The 25,226-nt window shown below is 42.1% G+C and overlaps 1 protein-coding gene across 1 annotated transcript in view; it reads right to left on the bottom strand.

Annotated features, from left to right (window-relative positions):
* The window catches only part of LOC310668801 (spectrin alpha chain, non-erythrocytic 1), a gene marked incomplete at its 3' end in the record, with an annotated part of 199,549 nt that overhangs the window by 107,382 nt on the left and 66,941 nt on the right, over window positions 1–25,226 (bottom strand). The window contains exons 15-19 of the mRNA XM_083422129.1: window positions 17,219–17,423; window positions 14,547–14,728; window positions 10,704–10,947; window positions 3,751–3,873; window positions 1,074–1,216 (exon numbers count right to left, since the gene is read on the bottom strand). Coding sequence (XP_083278255.1) covers window positions 1,074–1,216; window positions 3,751–3,873; window positions 10,704–10,947; window positions 14,547–14,728; window positions 17,219–17,423 — 897 coding nt within the window. The remainder of the gene's footprint in view (window positions 1–1,073; window positions 1,217–3,750; window positions 3,874–10,703; window positions 10,948–14,546; window positions 14,729–17,218; window positions 17,424–25,226) is intronic.

Below are 25,226 nucleotides of genomic sequence, written 5' to 3'. Positions count from 1 at the left end.
AAAAACGAGATTTTTAAGGCGGAAATACCCGATTTTTAAGGCAGAAAATCCCCGATTTTTAAGACAGAAAAACCCGATCTTTAAGGCGGAAAAACCTTATTTTTAATTCCAATTGCAACTGTGATAGTGCTTTTTTTGCAAATGCAAATGGAATGCAAATGCAATCCTTTTTTTTGGCAAATAGGATGCAAATGCAATTTTTTTTTGCAATTGGAATTTCTTTTTGCAAATGGGATGCAAATGCAATCTTTTTTGTGCAAATGCAAATGATTCTTTTTTTGCAAATGGAAAACCTGCGAGGAAATTCGCCACAAAAATCCAAATAAATCCCGTTGCGATTCTGCCATTCCTTTTTCCGCCAACGGGGGGAAACGCCATTTTTAAGGCGGAAAATCCAGTTTTTAAGGCGGAAAACCCCGATTTTTAAGGCGGAAAACCTGATTTTTAAGGCGGATAAACCCGTTTTTTAAGGCGGAAAACCCCGATTTTTAAGGCGGATTTGGGGACCCACCTCGGCCGAATCCTCGTCTTTCCCGTAATCGGTGCTGCTAACGATCGGCTCCTTTTTTAAGGCGGAAAAACCCGATTTTTAAGGTGGAAAAACCCGATTTTTATGGCGGGAAAACCCGATTTTTAAGGCGGAAAACCCCCGATTTTTAAGGCGGAAAACCCCGATATTTAAGGCGGCAAAATTCTAATTTTTTAGGCGGCAAAATTCTAATTTTTTAGGCGGAAAAACCCCATTTTTAAGGTGGAAAACCCAATTTTTAAGGCGGAAAAACCCGATTTTTCACGCTGAAAAACCCGATTTTTAAGGCGGAAAAACCGATTTTTAAGGTGGAATAACCCGATTTTTAAGGCGGAAAATCCGATTTTTAAGGCGGAAAAACCCAATTTTTAAGGCGGAAAAACGAGATTTTTAAGGCGGAAAAATTTTTAAGGCGGAATAACTCGATTTTTAAGGGGGAATTTTTTTTAAGGCGGATTTGGGGCCCCACCTCGGCCGAATCCTCGTCTTTCCCGTAATCGGTGCTGCTAACGATCGGCTCCTTTTCCCGCATCCAGGATTCGGCCTCGTTCGCGTCGGCGAAGTATTGCTGGGCCTGGAGGGAATCTTCTAGATCCTGGCGTCTTTGGGACGCTTTGCCTTTAAGGGATTCCCACTTGTGGTGAAGGTCGGAGAGTTTGGCTCTGACGTCATCGGAGGCGAAGTGGCCTGGGGAGAGGAAGGGGCGGGGACAGGAAGGGGCGGGGACAGGAAGTGGTGAGAAAAGACGGAGAATGTTACGAACGACGTCAAAGAATGGATACTAAAGTCCTCAGTATCTATAATAATAATATAATATAATATAATATAATATAATATAATATAATATAATAATATAATATAAATGTTAAGTAGGAATACTAATAACTGATTGAAAAAAAAGGAAGTAGTGATAAAAGATGAATAATATTACTAACAAAATCAAATAATAAATACTAAAGTTCTCAGTATCATAATATAATATAATATAATATAATATAATATAATATAATATAATATAATAACAATATTAAGTATGAATTTATTAAAATAAATAAATAATAATAATAACAGGAAGAGGCGGGGGCAGGAAGTGAAAGGGACAGGAAGGGAAGGGGAAGGGAAGGGGACAGGAAGTGGAGGAGACAGGAAGTGAAGGGGCGAGGACAGGAAGTGAAGGGGACAGGAAGGGAAGGGGAAGGGAAGTGAAGGGGACAGGAAGGGAAGGGGAAGGGAAGGGGACAGGAAGGGGACGGGACAGGAAGCAGTGTGGGCAGGAAGGGAAGGGGAAGGGAAGGGGACAGGAAGTAGTAATAAAAGACGAATAGTATTACTAACAACATCAAAGAATAAATACTAAAGTTCTCAGTATCAATAATATCATATAATAATATTAATAATATAATAATAATATAATATTAAGTATGACAGGAAGTTGAAGGGACAGGAAGGGGTGGGGACAGGCAGTAGTAATAAAAGACGGATAATGTCACTAAGAAAATCAAATAATAAATACTAAAGTTCTCAGTATCAATAATATCATATAATATAACAATACTAATAACTGATTAAAATAAATTAATAATAACAGGAAGAGGCGGGGACAGGAAGGGGAGGGGACAGGAAGTAGTGATAAAAGACGGAGAGTATTACGAACGACATCAAAGAATAAATACTAAAGTCCTCAGTATCAAGAATATCATATAATACTAATAACTAATAATAATAATAACAGGAAGAGGCAGGAAGTGAAGGGGACAGGAAGGGAAGGGAAGGGGGCGGGGACAGGAAGGGGAGGGGACAGGAAGGGAAGGAGAAGGGAAGGGGACATGAAGTGGCGGACACAGGAAGTGAAGGGGCAGGGACAGGAAGTGAAGGGGACAGTGAGGGGGACAGGAAGTGAGGGGGACAGTGAGGGGGACAGGAAGTGAGGGGGACAGGACGGGAAGGGGAAGGGAAGGGGGCGGGGACAGAAAGGGGAGGGGACAGGAAGGGAAGGGGAAAGGAAGTAGTGATAAAAGACAAATATTACGAACGATATCAAATAATAAATACTAAAGTTCTCAGTATTGATAATATCATATAATATAATAAGAAGGAATACTAATAACTGATTGATTAAAATATAACAGGAAGAAGCGGGGACAGGAAGTGAGGGGGTCAGGAAGTGAAGGGGAAGGGAAGGGAAGGGGACAGGAAGTGGAGGGGACAGGAAGTAGTGATAAAAGACGAAGAATGTTACTAACAACGTCAAAGAATAAATACTAAAGTTCTCAGTATCAATAATATAATAATATTAAGTATGAATACTAATAACAGGAAGAGGCGGGGACAGGAAGTGAAGGGGACAGGAAGGGAATGGGCGGGGACAGGAAGGGGAGGGGACAGGAAGGGAAGGGAACAGGAAGTGAAAGGGAAGGGACGTGGAGGGGACAGGAAGTGAAGGGGAAGGGAGGGGGACAGGACGTGAAGGGGAAGGGAAGGGAAGGGGACAGGAAGTAGTGATAAAAGACGAAGAATGTTACTAACAACGTCAAAGAATAAATACTAAAGTTCTCAGTATCAATAATATAATAATATTAAGTATGAATACTAATAACTGATTGATTAAAATAAATTAATAATAACAGGAAGAGGCGGGGACAGGAAGTAGTGATTAAAGATGAAGAATATTAGTAACAACATCAAAGAATAAATACTAAAGTCCTCAGTATTGATAATATCACATAATATAATAATGTTAAGTAGGAATACTAATACCTGATTGATTAAAATAAATTAATAATAACAGGAAGAGGTGGGGACAGGAAGGGAAGGGGCGGGGACAGGAAGTGGAGGAGACAGGAAGTGAGGGGGACAGGAAGGGAAAGGGAAGGGGAGGGGGCGGGGACAGGAAGGGGAGGGGAGGGGACAGGAAGCGATGGGGGCAGGAAGGGAAGGGGAAGGGGACAGGAAGTGGCGGAGACAGGAAGTGAAGGGGCAGGGACAGGTAGTGAAGGGGACAGGAAGGGAAAGGGACAGGAAGGGAAAGGGAAGGGAAGGGGCGGGGACAGGAAGGGGACAGGAAGCGGCGGGGGCAGGAAGGGAAGGGGAAGGGGACAGGAAGTGGAGGAGACAGGAAGTGGAGGGGCGGGGACAGGAAGTGAAGGGGAAGGGGACAGGAAGTGGAGGAGACAGGAAGTGAACCCTAGCCCTGACCCCTAAGCCAACCCGTTGGGACCCACCTTCCTCCACCATGGTGTTCCCCTTCTGAGTGACGGCCTTGATCCGGGGTTCGTGTCCGGCAATTTCCGCCTGCAAAGCTTGGTGCTTCTTCAAGAGGTTCTGGACCCCAATGAGGTCCTTGCCTGAAAGGGATAATAATAATAATAATAATAATAATAATAATAATAATAATAATAATAATAATAATAATACTTTTCATTTCTACCTCGATAATAAATAATAATAATAATAATGCTTTTCATTTCTACCTCGACAATAAATAATAATAATAATAATAATAATAATACTTTTCATTTCTACCTCGATAATAAATAATAATAATAATAATGCTTTTCATTTCTACCTCGATAATAAATAATAATAATAATAATACTTTTCATTTCTACCTCGATAATAAATAATAATAATAATGCTTTTCATTTCTACCTTAATAATAATAATAATAATAATAATACTTTTCATTTCTACCTCGCCCTCCCCAGCCAAGGGGATAATAATCATTGGTGTGGAATAGATCATCAATACTAATAAGTAATTATCAATTAATATTAGTAATAATAATAATCGGTGTGGAAACAAGGCCGGTCGTTTCGCAGCGGAAAGGCGGATTTGAAAACCCCCTATTAATTTTTTGATGAATATTAAATATTTAAAATATAATATAATAATATGACATAAAATATAAAATATAAATAAATATATAATAAAAAATATGAAACTAAAATATATAATATAATATAATATAATATAATATAATATAATATAATATAATATAATATAATTAAAACAAAATATAAAGTGTAAAATGTAAAATAATATAATATATATAATGTAAAATAATAATATAATATAATAATATAAAATATAAAATAATATAATATAAAATTAAAATATAAAACAAAATTAAAATATAAAATGTAAAATATAAAAAATATATAATATAATATAATATAATATAATATAATATAATATAATATAATGTAATATAATATAATATAAACCAAAATTAAAATGTAAAATATAAGAAATATAAAATAATATAATAAAATAATATAATATAATGTTACATAATATAACATATAAAATAATATTATAAAATACAATAAAATACAATACAATATAATATAATATAATATAATATACCAAACTTAAAATGCAGAATATATAAAATAATATAATATATAAAATAATGTAATAATATAAAATATAAAAGAATATAAGATATTAAATATAAAATTTAAATATAAAACATAATAACATAATAGAATACAAAACAAATCAATTCAAGACCCTCGCCCGATCCGCTGACCTCGGTTTAATTCATATAAAACAAAATATAAAACGACCTCGGTTGGTGGAGGCGGCGATGGGCTCCTTCTCTAATAATATAATGTAATATAATATATAATAATATAATAAAATAATATAAGATATAATATAATATAAGATATAATATAATATAATATAATATAATATAATAAAATATAATATAATATAAAACATAACCCAAAATAAAAATGTAAAATCTATAAAATATAAAATAATGAAATAAAATAATATAATATAATGTAATATTACATATAAAATAATATAATAATATAAAATATATAATAATATAAGATATAATATAAGATATTAAATATATAATATAATATAAGCCAAAATTAAAATGTAAAATATAAAAAATATAAAATAATATAATAAAATAATATAATGTAGTGTAATATATAAAATAATATAATGTAATATAAAATATAAAATAATAATATAAGATATAAGATATTAAATATAAAATATAATTTTTTAATAAATATTTTATTCGATTTTGCATATAAAATATAAAATTTAAATATAAAATATAATAATATAATACAAAACAAATATAAAATATTAAATATAAAATATATAATATTATATTATAATATATAATATAATATATAATATATATATTATATATTATATAATATATATATATAATATATATATAATAGAATATAATAGAATAGAAAATAGAAAATATAATAATACAATACAAAACCAATATAAGACATTAAACATAAAATTTAAATATAAAATACAATAATATAATACAAAACAAATCAAATTCAAGACCCTCGCCCGATGCGCGGACCTCGGTTGGTGGAGGCGGCAATGGGCTCCTTTTCCAACAGGAAAAGGGGAAGGAGCCCAGGCCGAGACAGGAAACTGGAAACGAGTTCGGGCCCAAAGAGGAAACGGGAAAGGATGTAACAAAATAGACCTTTTTTAATTAATTAATACAAAACAAAATATAAAACGACCTTGGTTGGTGGAGGCGGCAATGGGCTCCTTTTCCAACAGGAAAAGGGGAAGGAGCCCAGGCTGAGACAGGAAACAGGAAACGAGTTCAGGTCCAAACAGGAAACGGGAAAGGAGCCCAAGCCCAGACAGGAAATGGGGAAGTATCCGGGCCCCAACAGGAAACAGGAAGTGAGTCCAGGCCCAGACAGGAAATGGGGAAGTATTCAGGAAAGGAGTCCGGCCCCCGACAGGAAACGGGAAACAAGTCCAGCCCCAAGAGGAAATGGGAAAGGAATCCGGGCCCAGACAGGAAATGAGTCCGGGTCCCAACAGGAAACGAGTCTGGGACCCAACACGAAATGGGAAAGGAATCTGGGCCCTGACAGGAAACAGGAAACAAGTCCAGCCCCAACAGGAAATGGGAAATGAATCTGGGCCCCAGCAGGAAACAGGAAACAAGTCCAGCCCCAACAGGAAATGGGAAAGGAATCTGGGCCCCAACAGGAAACGGGAAACAAGTCCAGTCCCAACAGGAAACGGGAAACAAGTCCAGCCCCAACAGGAAATGGGAAAGGAATCTGGGCCCAGACAGGAAACAGGAAACAAGTCCAGCCCCAACAGGAAACGGGAAAGGAATCTGGGCCCAGACAGGAAACAGGAAACAAGTCCAGCCCCAACAGGAAAGGGAGAAGGAATCTGGGCCTCGACAGGAAATAGGAAAGGAGCCCAAGCCCAGACAGGAAACGAGTCCGGGTCCCAACAGGAAATGGGAAAAGAATCTGGGCCCCAACAGGAAATGGGAAACAAGTCCAGCCCCAACAGGAAATGGGAAAAGAATCTGGGCCCCAGACCGGAAACAGGAAACATGTCCAGCCCCAACAGGAAACGGGAAGTGAGTCCAGCCCCAACAGGAAAGGGGGAAGGAATCTGGGCCCAGACCGGAAACAGGAAACAAGTCCAGCCCCAACAGGAAATGGGAAAGGAATCTGGGCCCAGACCGGAAACAGGAAACAAGTCCAGCCCCAACAGGAAACGGGAAGTGAGTCCAGGCCCAGACAGGAAATGGGGGAGTATTCGGGAAAGGAGTCCGGCCCCCGACAGGAAACGGGAAACAAGTCCAGCCCCAACAGGAAATGGGAAAGGAATCTGGGCCCAGACAGGAAACAGGAAACAAGTCCAGCCCCAACAGGAAATGGGAAAGGAATCTGGGCCCCGACAGGAAACAGGAAACAAGTCCAGCCCCAACAGGAAACGGAAAAAGAATCTGGGCCCCAACAGGAAATTGGAAACAAGTCCAGCCCCAACAGGAAATGGGAAAGGAATCTGGGCCCAGACAGGAAACAGGAAACAAGTCCAGCCCCAACAGGAAACGGGAAACAAGTCCAGCCCCAACAGGAAATGGGGAAGGAATCTGGGCCCAGACCGGAAACAGGAAACAAGTCCAGCCCCAACAGGAAATGGGGAAAGTATCCGGGCCCCAACAGGAAATGGGAAGTGAGTCCAGGCCCAGACAGGAAATGGGGAAGCATTCGGGAAAGGAGTCCGGCCCCCGACAGGAAACGGGAAACAAGTCCAGCCCCAACAGGAAACGGGAAAGGAATCTGGGCCCAGACCGGAAATTGGAAACAAGTCCAGCCCCAACAGGAAACGGGAAACAAGTCCAGCCCCAACAGGAAATGGGAAAGTATCCAGGCCCCAACAGGAAATTGGAAACAAGTCCAGCCCCAACAGGAAACGGGAAACAAGTCCAGCCCCAACAGGAAACGGGGAAGGAATCTGGGCCCAGACCGGAAACAGGAAACAAGTCCAGCCCCAACAGGAAATGGGAAAGTATCCAGGCCCCAACAGGAAATTGGAAACAAGTCCAGCCCCAACAGGAAACGGGAAGTGAGTCCAGGCCCAGACAGGAAATGGGGAAGTATTCGGGAAAGGAGTCCGGCCCCCGACAGGAAACGGGAAACAAGTCCAGCCCCAACAGGAAATGGGGAAGGAATCCGGGCCCAGACCGGAAACAGGAAACAAGTCCAGCCCCAACAGGAAACGGGAAAGGAATCTGGGCCCAGACAGGAAACAGGAAACAAGCCCAGCCCCAAGAGGAAACGGGAAGTGAGTCCAGGCCCAGACAGGAAATGGGGAAGTATTCGGGAAAGGAGTCCGGCCCCCGACAGGAAACGGGAAACAAGTAAAGCCCCAACAGGAAATGGGAAAGGAATCTGGGCCCAGACCGGAAACAGGAAACAAGTCCAGCCCCAACAGGAAATGGGGAAGGAATCTGGGCCCAGACAGGAAACGAGTCCAGCCCCAACAGGAAACGGGAAACAAGTCCGGCCCCAACAGGAAATGGGAAAGGAATCTGGGCCCAGACCGGAAACAGGAAACAAGTCCAGCCCCAACAGGAAATGGGAAAGGAATCTGGGCCCAGACAGGAAACAAGTCCAGCCCCAACAGGAAACGGGAAACAAGTCCAGCCCCAACAGGAAACGGGGAAGGAATCTGGGCCCAGACCGGAAACAGGAAACAAGTCCAGCCCCAACAGGAAACGGGAAACAAGTCCAGCCCCAACAGGAAATGGGAAGTGAGTCCAGGCCCAGACAGGAAATGGGGAAGTATTCGGGAAAGGAGTCCGGCCCCCGACAGGAAACGGGAAACAAGTCCAGCCCCAACAGGAAACGGGGAAGGAATCCGGGCCCAGACAGGAAACAGGAAACAAGTCCAGCCCCAACAGGAAACGGGAAGTGAGTCCAGGCCCAGACAGGAAATGGGGAAGTATTCGGGAAAGGAGTCCGGGCCCCGACCGGAAACAGGAAGCAAGTCCAGCCCCAACAGGAAATGGGGAAGGAATCCGGGCCCAGACAGGAAACGAGTCCGGGTCCCAACAGGAAATGGGAAAGGAATCTGGGCCTCGACAGGAAACAGGAAAGGAGCTCAAGCCCAGACAGGAAACGAGTCCGGGTCCCAACAGGAAATGGGAAAGGAATCTGGGCCCAGACAGGAAACAGGAAACAAGTCCAGCCCCAACAGGAAACGGGAAAGGAATCTGGGCCCAGACAGGAAACAGCAAACAAGTCCAGCCCCAACAGGAAATGGGAAAGGAATCTGGGCCCAGACAGGAAACAGGAAACAAGTCCAGCCCCAACAGGAAACGGGGAAGGAATCTGGGCCCCGACAGGAAACGGGAAACAAGTCCAGCCCCAACAGGAAATGGGGAAGGAATCTGGGCCCAGACAGGAAACGGGAAACAAGTCCAGCTCGAACAGGAAATGGGGAAGGAATCCGGGCCCAGACCGGAAACAGGAAACAAGTCCAGCCCCAACAGGAAACGGGAAACAAGTCCAGCCCCAACAGGAAATGGGAAGTGAGTCCAGGCCCAGACAGGAAATGGGAAAGTATTCGGGAAAGGAGTCCGGCCCCCGACAGGAAACAGGAAACAAGTCCAGCCCCAACAGGAAATGGGAAAGGAATCCGGGCCCAGACAGGAAGCGAGTCCGGGTCCCAACCGGAAATGGGAAAGGAATCTGGGCCTTGACAGGAAACAGGAAAGGAGCCCAAGCCCAGACAGGAAACGAGTCCGGGTCCCAACAGGAAACGGGAAAAGAATCTGGGCCCAGACAGGAAACAGGAAACAAGTCCAGCCCCAACAGGAAATGGGAAAGGAATCTGGGCCCAGACAGGAAACAGGAAACAAGCCCAGCCCCAACAGGAAACGGGAAAGGAATCTGGGCCCAGACAGGAAACGGGAAACAAGTCCAGCCCCAACAGGAAACGGGAAAGGAATCTGGGCCCAGACAGGAAACAGCAAACAAGTCCAGCCCCAACAGGAAATGGGAAAGGACTCTGGGCCCAGACCGGAAACAGGAAACAAGTCCAGCCCCAACAGGAAACGGGAAACAAGTCCAGCCCCAACAGGAAATAGGAAAAGAATCTGGGCCCCAGCAGGAAACAGGAAACAAGTCCAGCCCCAACAGGAAATGGGAAAGTATCCAGGCCCCAACAGGAAACGAGCCCAGGCTGAGACAGGAAACAGGAAACGAGTTTGGGTCCAAACAGGAAAGGGGAAAGGATGTAACAAAATCTACCTTTTTGGATTAATTAATATAAAACAAAATATAAATTTTGGATTAATTAATATAAAACAATTTTTTTTTTGATTAATATAAAACAAAATATAAATTTTGGATTAATTAATATAAAACAAAATATACATTTTTGAATTAATTAATATTAAAAAAATACATTTTTGAATTAATTAATATAAAACAAAATATACTTTTTTATTAATGAATATAAAACAAAATATACATTTTTGGATTAATGAATATAAAACAAAATATAAATTTTGGATTAATTAATATAAAACAAAATATACTTTTTGGGATTAATTAATATATAACAAAATATACTTTTTGGGATTAATTAATATAAAACAAAATAGGATTAATTAATTTACAACAAAATATAAATTTTGGATTAATTATTATATACCAAAATATAATATAAAACAAAATATACATTTTGGATTAATTAATGAGTTTGGGTCCAAAGAGGAAATGGGAAAGGAGCCCAAGCCCAGACAGGAAATGGGAAAGTACCCGGGTCCAAACAGGAAACGGGAAAGGATGTAACAAAATTGACATTTTTGGATTAATTAATACAAAACAAAATGTAAAACGACCTCGGTTGGTGGAAGCTGCAATGGGCTCCTTCTCCCGGATCCAGGTCTCCTCGTCCTCCACGTCCCGGAAGAGTTGCTGGAGGCGGAGCGAGTCGGCCAGCTTCTGCTTCCGGGCCGCCATGGGGTCGCGCAAGGCCTCGTACCGGGCGCCCAAGGCTTCCTGCTTCTTCCGGATGTTTCCGGCGTCAAAATGGCCGGCCTCCTGGAACTGGCGGGCCTGGATGGCGATGCCGTCGATCCGGTCCTGGGGAGGGGGAGTGGCGGGTGAGTAAGAGATCGTCAACTATGAATCAGTGCGAAATTAATGAATTAATGATAATATGACTAATTATTATTGATATTATTAATATAATATAATATAAATAATATTAACATTAATATTAATATTATATTAATAATATTAATATTATAATATTAATAATATATAATATTATAATAATAATATTATATTATCATCATCAGAGTGGGACAGATCATTAATATTAATAAATAATTATCAAATAAGAAAGAAGAAGAAGAAGAGGAGGAGGAGGTGTGGAATAGATAATCAATATTAAGAAATAATAATAATAATAATCATTGGTGTGGGATAGATCATCAATGTTAATAAATAATTTTTTATTTATACCCCGCCCTCCCCAGCCAAGGCCGGACTCAGAGCGGCTTACAAGTTATTATTCATTATAATATTATTATTAATATTATTAATCAACTATGAATCATCATCAAAAAAGAATGAATAATAATAAATCGATCCGGTCCTGGAAAGGGAGCGTCGCGCGTGAGGGGCGGCTGAGGACGGCGACCCACGGAGGAGACCCATAGACCCCGAGGGGGGGAGAAAAGGGGCATTGGGAAACCCTGTGTGGGGCGCCCCAAGAGCCCCTGACCCCTAAGTAGGGGGGGCCCTGAGAGCCCCTGACCCCAAAGGAGGAGAGGGGGCACCCTGAGAGCCCCTGACCCATAAGGAGGCCGGTGACCCACGGCGGAGACCCATAGACCCCGAGGGGGGGACAAAAGGGGCGATGGGGTAGGGAAAGCCTGTGGGGGGTGCCCCGAGAGCCCCTGACCCCATAGGAGGAGAGGGGGCGGCCCGAGAGCCCCTGACCCCTAATCAGAGGAGGCGCTCCGAGAGCCCGACCCCTAAGTAGGGGAGGGGGTTGCCCCGAGTGCTGGACCCCTAAGGAGGGGGGCCCCTGAGAGCCCCTGACCCCTAAGGACCGGAGGGGGGCCCCGAGAGCCCCTGACCCATAAGGAGGGGACGGCTGAGTCCGGCGACCCACGGCGGAGACCCATAGACCCCCGAGGAGGGGAGAAAAGGGGCGTTGGGAAACCCTGTGGGGTGCGCCCCGAGAGCCCCTGACCCCTAAGGAGGAGAGGGGCGGCCCGAGAGCCCCTGACCCCTAAGGAGGAGAGGGGCGGCCCGAGAGCCCCTGACCCCTAATCAGAGGAGGCGCTCCGAGAGCCCGACCCCTAAGTAGGGGAGGGGGTGCCCCGAGTGCTGGACCCCTAAGGAGGGGGGCCCCTGAGAGCCCCTGACCCCTAAGGAGGAGAGGGGGGTCGGGCTCTCGGGAGCCCCAAGGAGCCCCATAACCCCGAGAGGAGCGATGCCGTCGATCCGGTCCTGGGAGGGAAAGTCGTGCGTGAGGGCTGGCTACCCACGGCGGAGACCCATAGACCCCGAGGAGGGGAGAAAAGGGGCGATGGGGTGGGGAAAGCCTGTGGGGGGGCGCCCCAAGAGCCCCTGACCCCTAAGGTGGAGAGGGGGTGCCCTGATTTAATAAATGTAATTTATTAAATCATTAAAAATTAATGATTTAATAAATTAAATCATTAATTTATTCTTATTCTTATTATTTTTTTACTATTAGTAGTAATAAGCGGCACCTGGTGGGCGGCCATGTATGATGCTGATAATCATCATCATCATCGTAATAATAAAAAAATTAATAATAAAAATAATAATAATAATAATAATAATAATAATAATAATAATAATAATTCATTTATTATTATTATTATTATTATTTTTACTATTAGTAGTAATAAGCGGCACCTGGTGGGCGGCCATGTATGATGCTGATCATCATCATCATAGTAATAATAATAATAATAATAATTCATTTATTATTATTATTATTTATTATTATTATTTTTTACTATTAGTAGTAATAAGCGGCACCTGGTGGACATTGGTGAGGTCCTACCCATAATAATAATAATAATAATAATAATAATAATAATAATAATAATAATATAGTAGTAGTAGTAGTGATAATAGTAATAGTGATGGTAGTAGTAGTAGTACTAGTAGTGATAATACTAATAGTGATGGTGGTGGTAGTAGTAGTAATAATAATAATAATAATATGAAATCTTTAATTTATTATTTATTTATTTATTTATTTACTAGTAGTAGTAAGAAGCGGCACCTGGTGGGCGGCCACGTCAGCCTCCAGGAGGGCGTGTTTCTTCTGGAGGTTCTGGATGTTGGTGAGGTCCTTCCCGTAATAATAGTAGTAGTAGTAGTAGTAGTAGTCATGTAGTAGTACTACTAGTAGTACTACTATTGATAATAGTAATAGTGATGCTAGTAGTAGTAGTAGTAGTAGTAGTAGTAACACGAAATCTTTAATTTATTATTAGTAGTATTAGTATTATTATTTATTATTATTATTTTACTATTAGTAATAAGCGGCACCTGGTGGGCGGCCATGTATGATGCTGATAATCATCATCATCATAGTAGTAGTAGTACTAGTAATAATAATAATAATTCATTTTTTATTTTTTTTACTATTAGTAGTAAGAAGCGGCACCTGGTGGGCGGCCACGTCGGCCTCCAATAGGACGTTGATGAGGTCCTTCCAATAATAATAATAATAATAATAATAATAATAATAATAATAATATAGTACTAGTACTAGTACTACTAGTAGTAGCAGTACTAGTAGTACTAGTAGTGATAATAGTAATAGTGATGGTAGTAGTAGTAGTAGTAGTAGTAATAATAATAATAGTAATATGAAATCTTTAATTTATTATTATTATTATTAGTAGTAGTAGTATTTATTTATTTATTTTACTATCAGTAGTAAGAAGGGTCACCTGGTGGGCGGCCACGTCGGCCTCCAGCAGGGCGTGTTTCTTCTGGAGGTTCTGGACGTTGGTGAGGTCCTTCCCGTAATAGTAGTAGTAGTAGTAATAATAATAATAATAATAATATAGTAGTAGTAGTACTAGTAGTACTACTACTAGTAGTGATGGTAGTAGTCATAGTAGTAATAGTGATGGTAGTAGTAGTAATAATAATAATAGTAATAGTAACATGAAATCTTTAATTTATTAGTATTAGTATTATTATTAGTATTTATTATTATTATTATTATTTTACTATTAGTAGTAATAAGCGGCACCTGGTGGGCGGCCATGTATGATGCTGATAATCATCATCATCATCGTAGTAGTAGTAGTAATAATAATAATAATTCATTTATTATTATTATTATTATTATTATTTATATTTTTACTATTAGTAGTAAGAAGGGTCACCTGGTGGGCGGCCACGTCGGCCTCCAGGAGGGCGTGTTTCTTCTGGAGGTTCTGGACGTTGGTGAGGTCCTTCCCGTAATAGTAGTAGTAGTAGCAATATAGTAGTAGTACTGCTACTACTACTACTAGTACTACTAGCACTGATAATAGTAACAGTGATGGTGGTAGTAGTAGTAATAATAATAATAGTAATAATGGTAATATGAAATCTTTAAATTTTTATTATTATTATTATTATTAGTAGTAGTAGTATTTATTTATTTATCTACTACTAGTAGTAAGAAGGGTCACCTGGTGGGCGGCCACGTCGGCCTCCAGGAGGGCGTGTTTCTTCTGGAGGTTCTGGACGTTGGTCAGGTCCTTGCCGTAATCGTCGGAGGCCAGGTGCCCTTCCACCTCGTAGAGCCACAACTCAATGTCCTCCACGTTGCGGTTGAACTGCTGCTGCTGGTTGGCTTCGCGCAGCTTGACCCCTGGGGCGGGGGGCGGGAGGGAGGGGGTGGTTTAGTAGAAATAGGAGTAATAATAATAGTAATACACTACTACTACACTACTACTACTGATAATAGTAATAGTAGTAACAATAGTAGTAATAATAAAATATTGGTAATAGCAATATCAATAGTAATATAGTAGTAGTAGTGATAATAGTAATAGTAGTAATAATAACATAGTGGAAAAGCAATAGCAATATAGTAATACACTAGTAGTAGTAGTAGTGGTGATAATCGTAATAGTAATAGTAGTAATAATAGTAGTAATAAGAAAATAGTGGTAATAGTAATAGCAATCTAGTACTACTAGTACTATTACTATTATCACTAGCAGCAGTTATAATAGTAATAGTAGTAATAGTAGTAGTAGTAGTAGTAGTAATAAAATATTGGTAATAGCAATAGTAATCGTAATATACTACTACTACTACTGCTAGTGATAATAGCAATAGTAATAGCAGCAGCAGTAGTAATAATATTGCTACTAGCAATAGTAATAAAATGGTTATAATATTAATAATAAAAACAAAAACCTCAAAGACAGTAGTAGTAGTAGTAATAAAACAGTGGTAATAGTAATAAAATAGTCATAATAGTAATAATAAAAACCAAAAAAACCCCAAAGGCAGTAGTGGTAGTGGTGGTGGTAGTGGTAGTGGTAGTAGTAGTAGTAAGAATAAGAATAATGTAATAATAGTAATAGCAATAATAATAAAAAGTAGTAGTAGTAATAATATAGTAACAGTAGTAGTAAGATAGTAGTAGTAGTAGTAGTAATCCACGTCTGCTCCCCGCGCTTGACCTTTCACCTCTGTGGCTGGGCAGTCTATAAATTCAAATTCTAATACTAGTAATAATAGCAATACTACTACTAATAATAATACTACTACTAGTAGTAATCCTAATCACCCCCCTTTCAGCTCGGTGGCTTCCAGAAGCTTCCTCCACAGGCTGAGGACCTCGAATACTAATTAATACTACTACTAATACTAATACCACTAACTACTACTGCTGCTGCTGCTGCTGCTGCTACTACTACTACAATAATCCTAATAACCCCCCACCTTTCAGCTCGGTGGCTTCTACTACTACTACTACAATAATCCTAATCACACACCCCCCACACCTTTCAGCTCGGTGGCTTCTACTACTACTACTACAATAATCCTAATCACCCCCCCACCTTTCAGCTCGGTGGCTTCTACTACTACTACTACTACTACTACAATAATCCTAATCACACCCCCCACCTTTCAGCTCGGTGGCTTCTACTACTACTACTACTACAATAATCCTAATCACACACCCCCACCTTTCAGCTCGGTGGCTACTACTACTACTACTACTACAATAATACTCCTAATAACCCCCCACCTTTCAGCTCGGTGGCTTCTACTACTACTACTACTACTACTACAATAATCCTAATCACACACCCCTCCACCTTTCAGCTCGATGGCTTCTACTACTACTACTACTACAATAATCCTAATCACACCCCCCCCACACCTTTCAGCTCAGTGGCTTCTACTACTACTACTACTACTACTACAATAATCCTAATCACACACCCCTCCACCTTTCAGCTCGATGGCTTCTACTACTACTACTACTACAATAATCCTAATCACACCCCCCCCACACCTTTCAGCTCGGTGGCTTCTACTACTACTACTACAATAATCCTAATCACCCCCCCCACCTTTCAGCTCGGTGGCTTCTACTACTACTACTACTACTACTACAATAATCCTAATCACACCCCCCACCTTTCAGCTCGGTGGCTTCTACTACTACTACTACTACAATAATCCTAATCACCCCCCCCCCACCTTTCAGCTCGGTGGCTACTACTACTACTACAATAATCCTAATCACACCCCCCCACCACCTTTCAGCTCGGTGGCTTCTACTACTACTATTACTACAATAATCCTAATCACACCCCCCCACCTTTCAGCTCGGTGGCTTCTACTACTACTACCACTACTACTACTACAATAATCCTAATCACACCCCCCCACCTTTCAGCTCGGTGGCTTCTACTACTACTACTACTACTACAATAATCCTAATCACACCCCCCCCACCTTTCAGCTCGGTGGCTTCTACTACTACTACTACAATAATCCTAATCACCCCCCCACCTTTCAGCTCGGTGGCTTCTAGTACTACTACTACTACTACTACTACTACAATACTCCTAATCACACCCCCCCCACCTTTCAGCTCGGTGGCTTCTACTACTACTACTACTACAATAATCCTAATCACCCCCCCCCACCTTTCAGCTTGGTGGCTACTACTACTACTACTACTACAATAATAACACTCCTAATAACCCCACATTTCAGCTCGGTGGCTACTACTACTACTACTACTACAATAATAACACTCCTAATAACCCCACATTTCAGCTCGGTGGCTACTACTACTACTACTACTACAATACTCCTAATCACCCCCCACCTTTCAGCTCGGTGGCTTCCAGAAGCTTCTTCCACAGGCTGAGGACCTCGCTCCGCCGGGCCTCCACCTCCTCGGAGGCGTAGTGCCGGGTGTCCGTCAGCTTTTGCCCCGCCTTCTCCAGCCCATCGATCCGGCTCTGATTGGCCGAGAGCTCGGCCTCGAACGCCTGGTGCTTCTGGACTTTGCCCTGCAGGTTGGAGGGATCCTGAGGGGGAAGAGGGGGGGTTAATCCGGGGTGTGTGTGTAGTGTGTGTGTGTGTGTGTGTGTGTATATATATGTGTGTGTGTGTATATGTTTGTGTGTAGGTGTGTGTGTAGGTGTGTGTATATATATATGTTTGTGTGTGTGTGTATATATGTATGTGTAGATGTGTGTGTGTGTGTGTGTAGATGTGTGTGTATATATATATTTGTGTGTATGTGTAGTGTATATATGTGTATAAATGTGTGTGTGTGTGTATATGTGTATAAATATATGTGTGTGTGTGTGTGTGTGTATATGTGTGTGTATATATGTGTGTGTGTATATGTATGTACATGTATGTGTGTGTGTGTGTGTGTGTGTAGATGTGTGTGTGTGTGTGTGTATATATATATATATATATGTGTATGTATATATATATGTTTTTTGTGTGTGTGTGTGTGTGTGTGTGTGTAGATGTGTGTGTGTATATATATATTTGTATGTGTAGTGTATATATGTGTATAAATGTGTGTGTGTGTATATGTATATGTGTGTGTGTGTATATGTGTATAAATATATGTGTGTGTATATGTATGTACATGTGTGTGTGTGTGTGTAGATGTGTGTGTGCGTGTGTGCGTGTGTGTATATATATATATTCATATATCTATGTGTGTATATGTGTGCGTGTATATTATAGACGGGAAAATACGGTGTGTATATACACACACACACACACACATATATATATGTATATATATATGTATGTATGTATGTATGTATATATTTATATATACATGCTTTCGTAGATTTTCACGGGTACAGGAATGCAGGTTTTGGTGTCCTCGGGTGTCTTCCCGTGTAAAAGTTGGGGTGTCTAGGCGACGTTTCGACGAGGTCTCACTCGTCATCTTCAGGCTGGTGCTTTCGGCTTCTTGTTACTGGAACAGAGCAGGATCTCAGTGTTTGAGTTCCTATAAATACTGTTGAGGAGGTGTGGTGTATAGCCTCCAATGTTCTGGGCAGAGAGGAGGTTCCCAGGCTAGTGTGCCTTTTCTTCTTTTGTTCCTTAATTACTTGAGGGATATCTTGAGTGATTTCTTGAGTGATTTCCTGAATCCCACTTAGGTGGGTCATTAGGTGTGGATTAGTTGCTAAAGCCTTCGTGTCTTGAACTCTTGAACTTTGTGAAGAGTTTTTCTGAGAAGATGGCTGTACTGCACTTGGTTGTGCTCTGGCTTGGCTTCGTGTATAGGGGCGAGCTGTGGTTTTGTGGCCTGTGCCAGCCAGATCTGTGTAGGGATTGCAGGGGGGTGCAGCATCCGGAGGTGCCACCCTGGTTTGGCTACTGGATGGTGTCTGTAATTTATCTGTGGAGAGGGTCTGGGTTTGGGTCTGGTGTGGTTGATTGGTGATGGCGTTCTGTGTGCCTCTGGATCTGGTGTCAGATTTTGTGGGGAGGGCTAATTTCCAGATGTCTGGCAAGCGGGATGTGTCGTCACGCTTGTTCATGTTGTGAGGGTGTTTCTCTATCTCGATGGCTTCCATGATTATTCTCTTGTGGTGATGTTCCATGTTAAAGAGCAATTTGGAATCTGCAAAATTAATTTCGTGTCCTGTTTCTTTCATGTGTTGGAAAAGAGAGGAAGTTTTTTCTTCTTTTTTGACGGCATTCTTGTGTTCTGCGATCCGTGCATTTATTCGTCTGTTTGTTTGTCCAATGTACGTGGCTGGGCAGACTTTGCAGGGTATTTCATAGACCCCTTGGTTTTCCAACTGAATTTTATCCTTGGGGTTTCTGAGGATATTGGCTATTTTTTGGTTGGTGCAAAAGGCTGTTTTGATATTGTGTTTATGGAGGATTTTGCTAATTTTATCTGTAGTGCCCTTGATATAAGGAAGGAGGGCTATGCCATTGTTTTCTTCTGTGTCTTGGTTTTTGGGGGGTGTTTCTTTTTGGATTAGCTTCGTAACCCTGTTTTGCTGGTATCCATTGGCAATTAACACATTTGAGAGATTCTGTAACTCAGTTGTCAAGTGGTCTTCGTCAGCCAGGCGTTTGGTTCTGGAGATGAGAGTCTTGGCTACGGAGTTTATTTGTGCAGGGTGGTGGTGTGATTGTGCATGTAAGTAGCGGTTGGTGTGTGTTTTTTTCCGGTAGATAGTGTGTCCTAGGGAGCCATCAGGTTTTTTGTAGATTAGGACGTCAAGGAAGGGAAGTTGGTTGTTGGCTTCTATCTCCATAGTGAATTGTATTTTGGGGTGTAGGCTGTTGAGATGTGTGAGGAAGCTATCCAGTTTTTCCTTCCCGTGTGGCCAAATTACAAAGGTGTCGTCAACATATCTGAGCCAAAGTTTGGGTTTGTGTTCTGACTTGTCTAAAGCATTGGTTTCAAAGTGTTCCATGTACAGGTTAGCGATGACCGGTGAGAGGGGTGATCCCATAGGTGCTCCTTCTATCTGTTTGTATCTTTGTCCATTGTGGATGAAGTACGTGTTGGTTAGGCAGTGGTTGGTCAGGTCCAAGATGTATTCGGGGGGATTGTATTTGTTTTGAATGGCTGTCAAGGCTTCATTAATGGGCACTTGTGTGAAGAGAGATACAACATCGAAGCTCACAAGTAGGTCATTGGGTTGTAGGTTTTGCTTCTTTATTGTTTCTATGAACTGGAAGGAGTTTGGAACGTGTGAAGAGATGGATTCTGCATAGGGCTGAAGTTGCTTGGCGAGAAATTTAGCGAGATTTTGTAGAGGTGAGCCTATGGAGCTGACTATTGGTCTGAGTGGTGTTCCTTCTTTGTGTATCTTGGGGAGGCCGTAGAGTTTGGGGCATCTGGATGATTTTTCTCTGGGGATGATTCTTAGCTGGATTTCTTCACTGATAGGAGAGGCTTTTATTTTGGATTTGGTGGTTTTTTCCAGATAGGTGGTGGGATCTGTTTTTATAGGTTGGTAGGTAGGGTCTTGGAGTAGATTTGATAGTTTTGCTTGGTAGTCCGATGTGTTCATCACAACAGTGGCATTACCTTTGTCTGCTGGGAGAATGATTATGTTGTTGTCTTTCCTCAGGTTGGTGAGTGCTTTCTGTTCTTCTTTGTGTAAATTGCTTCTGGGTGGTTTGCTGGAGCAGAGGATGTTGGTGACTTCAAGTCTGATTTTATTGGCTTCATCTGGATTGATTTTGGTTAGGCTAGCTTCGACTCCGCATATGATGTTTTCCGTGGGGATGCGTCTCGGGGCGACTGCAAAGTTGAAACCTTTGGAGAGTACTTTGGTTTCAGTTGAGGTGAGGATCCTGTCTGATATGTTATGTACTGTTTGTTTCATGGGTTGTTGTGGAGGGTGGCTGGGCTTCTGGCGTTTCTCTAGTTTGTGGAGTTTGTTGGTGTGTGTGTCTGTCTTGTGTGAGGTCTCCGTTTCAGCTCTCCAGACGGCTAGTTGTTTGCATTTGTCCCAGAGTGCAGGGTGGATTTTGTTACAGAGTTTGAGGTGAAGAGTGAGTAGATCTTTGTTGGTTTGGTTTAGTAGGTATCTTTTCTTGTGTAGTTCGTTTCTGATTAGAGATAGTTCAGTTCGTTTCAGGATCCTTTCGGTAGCTGGGGTTTTAGAGTGGAATTTAAGTTGGAAGCATGTGGGAATTAAGTTGTTGTCTCGGCAGTTGCGTAGGAACAAGAGATCACATAAGATGGTGGCTCTTCGGATTTCTAGTTTCTCGTAGGTTCTTGTCAGCTGGAAGGTTTCCTCCCCGTAGAGGTGAGATATTTGCTTTCGTAGATTTTCACGGGTACAGGAATGCAGGTTTTGGTGTCCTCGGGTGTCTTCCCGTGTAAAAGTTGGGGTGTCTAGGCGACGTTTCGACGAGGTCTCACTCGTCATCTTCAGGCTGGTGCTTTCGGCTTCTTGTTACTGGAACAGAGCAGGATCTCAGTGTTTGAGTTCCTATAAATACTGTTGAGGAGGTGTGGTGTATAGCCTCCAATGTTCTGGGCAGAGAGGAGGTTCCCAGGCTAGTGTGCCTTTTCTTCTTTTGTTCCTTAATTACTTGAGGGATATCTTGAGTGATTTCTTGAGTGATTTCCTGAATCCCACTTAGGTGGGTCATTAGGTGTGGATTAGTTGCTAAAGCCTTCGTGTCTTGAACTCTTGAACTTTGTGAAGAGTTTTTCTGAGAAGATGGCTGTACTGCACTTGGTTGTGCTCTGGCTTGGCTTCGTGTATAGGGGCGAGCTGTGGTTTTGTGGCCTGTGCCAGCCAGATCTGTGTAGGGATTGCAGGGGGGTGCAGCATCCGGAGGTGCCACCCTGGTTTGGCTACTGGATGGTGTCTGTAATTTATCTGTGGAGAGGGTCTGGGTTTGGGTCTGGTGTGGTTGATTGGTGATGGCGTTCTGTGTGCCTCTGGATCTGGTGTCAGATTTTGTGGGGAGGGCTAATTTCCAGATGTCTGGCAAGCGGGATGTGTCGTCACGCTTGTTCATGTTGTGAGGGTGTTTCTCTATCTCGATGGCTTCCATGATTATTCTCTTGTGGTGATGTTCCATGTTAAAGAGCAATTTGGAATCTGCAAAATTAATTTCGTGTCCTGTTTCTTTCATGTGTTGGAAAAGAGAGGAAGTTTTTTCTTCTTTTTTGACGGCATTCTTGTGTTCTGCGATCCGTGCATTTATTCGTCTGTTTGTTTGTCCAATGTACGTGGCTGGGCAGACTTTGCAGGGTATTTCATAGACCCCTTGGTTTTCCAACTGAATTTTATCCTTGGGGTTTCTGAGGATATTGGCTATTTTTTGGTTGGTGCAAAAGGCTGTTTTGATATTGTGTTTATGGAGGATTTTGCTAATTTTATCTGTAGTGCCCTTGATATAAGGAAGGAGGGCTATGCCATTGTTTTCTTCTGTGTCTTGGTTTTTGGGGGGTGTTTCTTTTTGGATTAGCTTCGTAACCCTGTTTTGCTGGTATCCATTGGCAATTAACACATTTGAGAGATTCTGTAACTCAGTTGTCAAGTGGTCTTCGTCAGCCAGGCGTTTGGTTCTGGAGATGAGAGTCTTGGCTACGGAGTTTATTTGTGCAGGGTGGTGGTGTGATTGTGCATGTAAGTAGCGGTTGGTGTGTGTTTTTTTCCGGTAGATAGTGTGTCCTAGGGAGCCATCAGGTTTTTTGTAGATTAGGACGTCAAGGAAGGGAAGTTGGTTGTTGGCTTCTATCTCCATAGTGAATTGTATTTTGGGGTGTAGGCTGTTGAGATGTGTGAGGAAGCTATCCAGTTTTTCCTTCCCGTGTGGCCAAATTACAAAGGTGTCGTCAACATATCTGAGCCAAAGTTTGGGTTTGTGTTCTGACTTGTCTAAAGCATTGGTTTCAAAGTGTTCCATGTACAGGTTAGCGATGACCGGTGAGAGGGGTGATCCCATAGGTGCTCCTTCTATCTGTTTGTATCTTTGTCCATTGTGGATGAAGTACGTGTTGGTTAGGCAGTGGTTGGTCAGGTCCAAGATGTATTCGGGGGGATTGTATTTGTTTTGAATGGCTGTCAAGGCTTCATTAATGGGCACTTGTGTGAAGAGAGATACAACATCGAAGCTCACAAGTAGGTCATTGGGTTGTAGGTTTTGCTTCTTTATTGTTTCTATGAACTGGAAGGAGTTTGGAACGTGTGAAGAGATGGATTCTGCATAGGGCTGAAGTTGCTTGGCGAGAAATTTAGCGAGATTTTGTAGAGGTGAGCCTATGGAGCTGACTATTGGTCTGAGTGGTGTTCCTTCTTTGTGTATCTTGGGGAGGCCGTAGAGTTTGGGGCATCTGGATGATTTTTCTCTGGGGATGATTCTTAGCTGGATTTCTTCACTGATAGGAGAGGCTTTTATTTTGGATTTGGTGGTTTTTTCCAGATAGGTGGTGGGATCTGTTTTTATAGGTTGGTAGGTAGGGTCTTGGAGTAGATTTGATAGTTTTGCTTGGTAGTCCGATGTGTTCATCACAACAGTGGCATTACCTTTGTCTGCTGGGAGAATGATTATGTTGTTGTCTTTCCTCAGGTTGGTGAGTGCTTTCTGTTCTTCTTTGTGTAAATTGCTTCTGGGTGGTTTGCTGGAGCAGAGGATGTTGGTGACTTCAAGTCTGATTTTATTGGCTTCATCTGGATTGATTTTGGTTAGGCTAGCTTCGACTCCGCATATGATGTTTTCCGTGGGGATGCGTCTCGGGGCGACTGCAAAGTTGAAACCTTTGGAGAGTACTTTGGTTTCAGTTGAGGTGAGGATCCTGTCTGATATGTTATGTACTGTTTGTTTCATGGGTTGTTGTGGAGGGTGGCTGGGCTTCTGGCGTTTCTCTAGTTTGTGGAGTTTGTTGGTGTGTGTGTCTGTCTTGTGTGAGGTCTCCGTTTCAGCTCTCCAGACGGCTAGTTGTTTGCATTTGTCCCAGAGTGCAGGGTGGATTTTGTTACAGAGTTTGAGGTGAAGAGTGAGTAGATCTTTGTTGGTTTGGTTTAGTAGGTATCTTTTCTTGTGTAGTTCGTTTCTGATTAGAGATAGTTCAGTTCGTTTCAGGATCCTTTCGGTAGCTGGGGTTTTAGAGTGGAATTTAAGTTGGAAGCATGTGGGAATTAAGTTGTTGTCTCGGCAGTTGCGTAGGAACAAGAGATCACATAAGATGGTGGCTCTTCGGATTTCTAGTTTCTCGTAGGTTCTTGTCAGCTGGAAGGTTTCCTCCCCGTAGAGGTGAGATATTTGCTTTCGTAGATTTTCACGGGTACAGGAATGCAGGTTTTGGTGTCCTCGGGTGTCTTCCCGTGTAAAAGTTGGGGTGTCTAGGCGACGTTTCGACGAGGTCTCACTCGTCATCTTCAGGCTGGTGCTTTCGGCTTCTTGTTACTGGAACAGAGCAGGATCTCAGTGTTTGAGTTCCTATAAATACTGTTGAGGAGGTGTGGTGTATAGCCTCCAATGTTCTGGGCAGAGAGGAGGTTCCCAGGCTAGTGTGCCTTTTCTTCTTTTGTTCCTTAATTACTTGAGGGATATCTTGAGTGATTTCTTGAGTGATTTCCTGAATCCCACTTAGGTGGGTCATTAGGTGTGGATTAGTTGCTAAAGCCTTCGTGTCTTGAACTCTTGAACTTTGTGAAGAGTTTTTCTGAGAAGATGGCTGTACTGCACTTGGTTGTGCTCTGGCTTGGCTTCGTGTATAGGGGCGAGCTGTGGTTTTGTGGCCTGTGCCAGCCAGATCTGTGTAGGGATTGCAGGGGGGTGCAGCATCCGGAGGTGCCACCCTGGTTTGGCTACTGGATGGTGTCTGTAATTTATCTGTGGAGAGGGTCTGGGTTTGGGTCTGGTGTGGTTGATTGGTGATGGCGTTCTGTGTGCCTCTGGATCTGGTGTCAGATTTTGTGGGGAGGGCTAATTTCCAGATGTCTGGCAAGCGGGATGTGTCGTCACGCTTGTTCATGTTGTGAGGGTGTTTCTCTATCTCGATGGCTTCCATGATTATTCTCTTGTGGTGATGTTCCATGTTAAAGAGCAATTTGGAATCTGCAAAATTAATTTCGTGTCCTGTTTCTTTCATGTGTTGGAAAAGAGAGGAAGTTTTTTCTTCTTTTTTGACGGCATTCTTGTGTTCTGCGATCCGTGCATTTATTCGTCTGTTTGTTTGTCCAATGTACGTGGCTGGGCAGACTTTGCAGGGTATTTCATAGACCCCTTGGTTTTCCAACTGAATTTTATCCTTGGGGTTTCTGAGGATATTGGCTATTTTTTGGTTGGTGCAAAAGGCTGTTTTGATATTGTGTTTATGGAGGATTTTGCTAATTTTATCTGTAGTGCCCTTGATA

Source organism: Podarcis tiliguerta (genome assembly GCF_965153285.1).
Source record: "Podarcis tiliguerta genome assembly, chromosome: W".
Taxonomy (NCBI): domain Eukaryota; kingdom Metazoa; phylum Chordata; class Lepidosauria; order Squamata; family Lacertidae; genus Podarcis; species Podarcis tiliguerta.
Note: the sequence above shows the minus strand (reverse complement) of the source record. Positions and strands in the feature narration are given on the sequence as shown.